Source organism: Austrofundulus limnaeus, unplaced genomic scaffold (assembly GCF_001266775.1).
Source record: "Austrofundulus limnaeus strain Quisiro unplaced genomic scaffold, Austrofundulus_limnaeus-1.0 Scaffold54, whole genome shotgun sequence".
Classification (NCBI taxonomy): domain Eukaryota; kingdom Metazoa; phylum Chordata; class Actinopteri; order Cyprinodontiformes; family Rivulidae; genus Austrofundulus; species Austrofundulus limnaeus.
Window position 1 is genome coordinate 1,376,661 of NW_013952456.1, and position 4,673 is coordinate 1,381,333.

A 4,673-nucleotide genomic window follows, 5' to 3' on the forward strand; every position below is an offset into this window, starting at 1 on the left:
ACATCACAAACAAAAATTTGTCTAGTTCAAATTCAATTACAAATATCTTGAAAAGTAATTATGACTAGTCAAAATTCATTTTAAGATATCTCTAACGTATATGTAGACATCACAAATAAAAATTTGACTAGTTTAAATTCAATTACAGTTATCTTGAAAAGTAATTCTAACTAGTCAAAATTCCTTTTAAGATATCTCTAAATTAATTTAAGATATCCTGAATATTTTTTATCTAGAGGGTATTTCTATTCAAGAGGTCTTGAAATAACATTTTGACTAGTGAAATGGCATTCAAGATATCTTGAATAATAATTAAAGGGATTAATTATTATTATTAATTATTATTATCCATTAAAAGGATATGGTGATGATGACTTCATTTTTTTCACGATGCATTTTGTCATAGGACAAAAAGACGTGAAAACCTTCCTTCAGGAACGACAAATCTGGCCCACAAATAGTTCCGATCTCAGACAATCTGAAAATCTTTGGTGGAAAATGGARAATGACAAAACTCAAATCTGCAGAGCTGATCTAGAAACAGCAGTAATAGTCAGTTGGAGCCTGGTGAGGTGTACTGTTTGTCATTAGTTAGGTCCATGCCTCAGATAATTCATGCTGTTGGTGGTGCAACAAAATGCCAATGGTGCAAGATTTTTTTATGATTCRATAAAGTTGTCCTCAAAGTCGAATGATTCTGCATCTACTTGATCTTAAGAAGCAACTGTGACTGACTTACAATTGTTTTGTGGCATTTGTTTATTTGTTTTTCTTTTAAATACAACARGAAACAATTAAAAGCTCATCCTCTYTAAGTGGTGATTCCAAAAMTTTTGCTGGGACTTGCACCTTTTRCCCAGCAGTTTCCTAAWTGCKCTGACCTCTGAACATATGAACTGTTGTTCAGAAACAGACAGAAAAAAAAACCTGCTGAAAATGAATCACATTTTATTATTTCTCACCACATTTAGAGCAAAATAGTTTTTAATACTAMCATTTTGCACCTCAAAATTCTCATTCTTAAATATTTTTTATTTCAGTTTTCTTATGCAAAATCCTGAAAWGGTACAAGGAAAATGTTCACTTGTCATTTTGATCATTGCCATCCCATAACGCATTTTATTTTCTGCTGGTGATTGTAGAAGTACATTTTATCAATCAAACTTAAAATCCCTATTACAAATTGTATTTTATACAGATTTCTAAACTTAATGTTGAAATATTTACAAAAAAGGGCAGATTATTGCTATGTTTTATGATTTTATATTCATGAATTTGCTAGTATTTTTGTAAAGTGTATAAAATAAAGTTCTGCAGTTACCCAAGCAGATCATCCATCCAGCTGCTGTCCTCTGATTTTTGCTCAGTATTCACGTTTTCAGACACCAACAGACCGTCACCGAATATATTGACATTTCTTGCCTCAGACGGGGGCAGTGACTCTGCTTCTGATACAAAGATGTCATCGGCAAAAAAATCCACCTGAGCAGGAGCAGCAGGAGCAGCAGGAGCAGCAGGAGCAGCAGGAGCTGCATCTGCCCCAAGGAAATCATTCAGTGAACTGGAAGCTGCTGGACTGCTCTGTAGTAATGTAAACACATCTGCACTGTTTGAGACATCACTAGCTCCAAAGATGWCATCAGGAAATAGGTGATTTGTTGGAGCGTCGGCTGCTCTTTGGTCAGATACGGTCGGCGGCTGAGAGAACAGATTGTTGTCTGAGCCGAATATGTCAAAGCCAGCAGCGTGCTCACTTGTTTGGTTGAARGCACCAAAAGGATCTAAAAAGTTGTCTTGTTTTCTGAGCTCTGAGTCGTGACCTGTCCCTGCAATCACTGGCTCAGAGTCTATCAGGCTAAAATCCTCCACTAAAATCACCGCAGGGTCATCTGGGTCTCCCAAAGATGAGAATGCTTGAGTGGGGATGCTGGGTAAATCTTGATGTTCGTCGGTGAGATCAAAAAGCCCACCACTGATCAGGTTTCCTCCCATCTCGTCTTGTGGGTCAGATGGTTTGCTTGGCTCTGGAGAAAATCCATCTGTATTCATCTGAATGGGGAGTTCAKCACCAAGAGCTGAGGTGGGGTCTTCTCCAAACATATCATCATTAAATGGATTATTTAAATTCTCATCATTAATTTCAGGTATGATGTTACTGATGGACTCTTCGTGGTCTGTATTCAGTAAATTCACATCAGAAGGAGGATCTTCAGACTGGATCTGCAGGTCACTGACAGATAYGTCAGAAGCAACACTGAGCTGGGATTTTGGTATTTCATTCGTTGAGCTTTTATCAGTTTCCCCTAAAGTTGTTGGGTTCGGTTGTGTTTCAGTGATCGACTCARGGATGATTGGGTCTGCAGCTCTGCAGTTACTCTCTGATAAATCAGGCTCAGATGATTCAGACTTGATGTGCTCTTCACCTCCTGGCTCCAAAGCTGCAGCTTCAGACATGTTCTCCTGCTTCTCTTCTGTCAGAGGAGCGTCTTTTTCCTTCTTTTCGTTCTCATCATCTGTGTGTGTTTTGTTACTTTTTCCAGGAGGTTTTGCAGTGTCTGAAGATGACTGAAACAGCCTTCCAAAAAGACCACCACTCTGTTTGACTTCAGGCTTCTTGGCATCCTTTGGTTCAGACTTTGCTGTGTTGTCATTTCCTCTTGACATAAAGAGTTTTGACAGAGGACTCTTTCCTTTAGACCAGGATCCCTTTTTAGTCAGTGAATTTGTTCTCACAACAGGTTTATTTTGATCGTTGCCGTTTTCTTGGCCATTAATTGAACTGGCTGTTGCTGACTGGTTTTCATTTGTTTCATCGTTGACTTCCTTGTTTGTTCCTGTGGGAGTTTGAGCTTCATTCAAATTCTCAGAGTCATTTTTATCCATTGGCTCTCTCGACATGATGTCTAGTTTCTCAGGGAGCTCTTGCTGTTCAGTATCTTCAGTTAAAACTACAGTCTCTGTGAGACTTTGAGAGTCAGGTGAGTCGTTTACCTGCCCCACAGCTGCAGTCAGAGATGTAACATCAGTTTGTGGAACCTCTTGGCTGCTCAACACATCAACGTTAAACTCCTGGTTTGGGCTGTTATTAGTGTGGAGTTCACGTTCAGAGATTTTTAAGTTTCTCTCAGTTTCATGAGGTTCTTTGATGGAAGAATCCACCTCAGTGTCGTCACTCAGCTCTGTTAAATTATTTGGGATTTTTTCTGATTGATATGAGACCYTTTCACTTTTCTCTTCAGAGCTCAGCTGACAGGACTGGTCACTRGGAGCCACATCAACCTCAGGAGCAAACCGAACAGATTTACGGTGTTTATGCTGAGACACTTCCACTCTGTTGGGTTTTGAGATTGATGCKTCTCGGCTCAGAACTGTATTTTTAACAGATAAGCCATTTTTTGAGCTGATTACTGAAACCTTAGACTCTGTTGGAGGGGTAATGATTTGAAAATGACCGACTGGATCTGATGMCTCTGAGGGGATCTTCTCAGATGGGATGAAACTTGTTCTTTTAGATTGTTCCTTGACTGCCTTATCTCTTGTTTCTCTCTGGACAGTTTTCCTGCACTCTGATACAGTAACAGCAGCTGCTTTGTCAGTGTCAGACAACTTATTTTTCAGCACCYGTGCATTTGTCGCCTGTGCTGGATTAACCCCAGCTCTCTTTTTTTCTGGTGGCCAGCAAATTTTCAGCCTGCCCTTGACATCAGCATCACTTTTGTTCCTCAGCTCTCTTGAGCTTGGCTTCGTAATGACCATATCAGCTGAAGTATTTAGGTCGCTTTTTGTWAACTTGGAAGTGGGCTTGGCATCTGGTTCATCCAACCCTTTGTCTTTGTTAAGCCAGCGATCTTTATGTTGTGTGTGTCCAAATCCTTCATCATAATTTCCTTTTCTTTTAAAAAGTTGTTGGTAATGGGAAATGCAATAAAACTCTCCATAAAGAGATGAATAGTTGTGAGTGCTGCAATGAAAACATAAAAAAGGTTGCATGTTATGCTTGTTATGAGTATAAGCCACTGCTTAAACTGAATCCATTGCTTTTTTTATTGTTTCAGTTTTTGTAATATTGTCAAACGGTCTCACCTCAGCTTCTTCTTACAGTGTTTACAGCAGAAACATTTGCAGTGGAGTGTTACTTTATTCACCACCATTTTTTCCACTGGATAGACGGGCGTCAGGCAGGCACAACACATTTCCTTGGCAGGCAAGTGGAACTGTGATGATGAGAACAATATTGTTTTTTATGGTAACTCTTGTTTCACAGTCAGTTCAGACTAATTTAGCTACAAATGTCTACACCAGATTCAAGAAGTTCCCATAGTTTAGTTCATTTATTTTCTAAACAAATATCATAGAGAAACCAATTCGAGTCAAATATTTCCCTTCTGACATTCTTGGAGTTCTTTTGTATAATGTTTCAGATATTTTGCAGTTAGGTTCAGTGGAGAAGTTACCTCTTCTAACATAACTTTGTCAAAAGGAGTTTTTCCTTTCCACTGTCACTAATGTGCTGCTCAGGATGGGAGGATGTGACAAAGTGATTCAACGCAATCTGCTGACTTCCTTACATTGTTTGTTTATGTATGTATGTATGTATGTATGTATGTATGTATGTATGTATGTATGTATGTATGTATGTATGTATGTATGTATGTATGTATGTATGTATGTAT

At 38.7% G+C, this 4,673-nt stretch overlaps 1 protein-coding gene across 1 annotated transcript; it reads right to left on the reverse strand.

Annotated features, from left to right (window-relative positions):
• Positions 1-3,468: 3,468 nt before the first annotated feature.
• LOC106517912 (LIM domain and actin-binding protein 1) lies at positions 3,469-4,491 on the reverse strand (the record flags this gene model as incomplete). The annotated part of the gene is given in 2 exon segments (XM_014008964.1): positions 3,469-3,961; positions 4,084-4,491. Coding segments are annotated over 2 exon segments (603 nt in total), but the record flags the coding sequence as incomplete, so codon positions are not given.
• Positions 4,492-4,673: the final 182 nt, after the last annotated feature.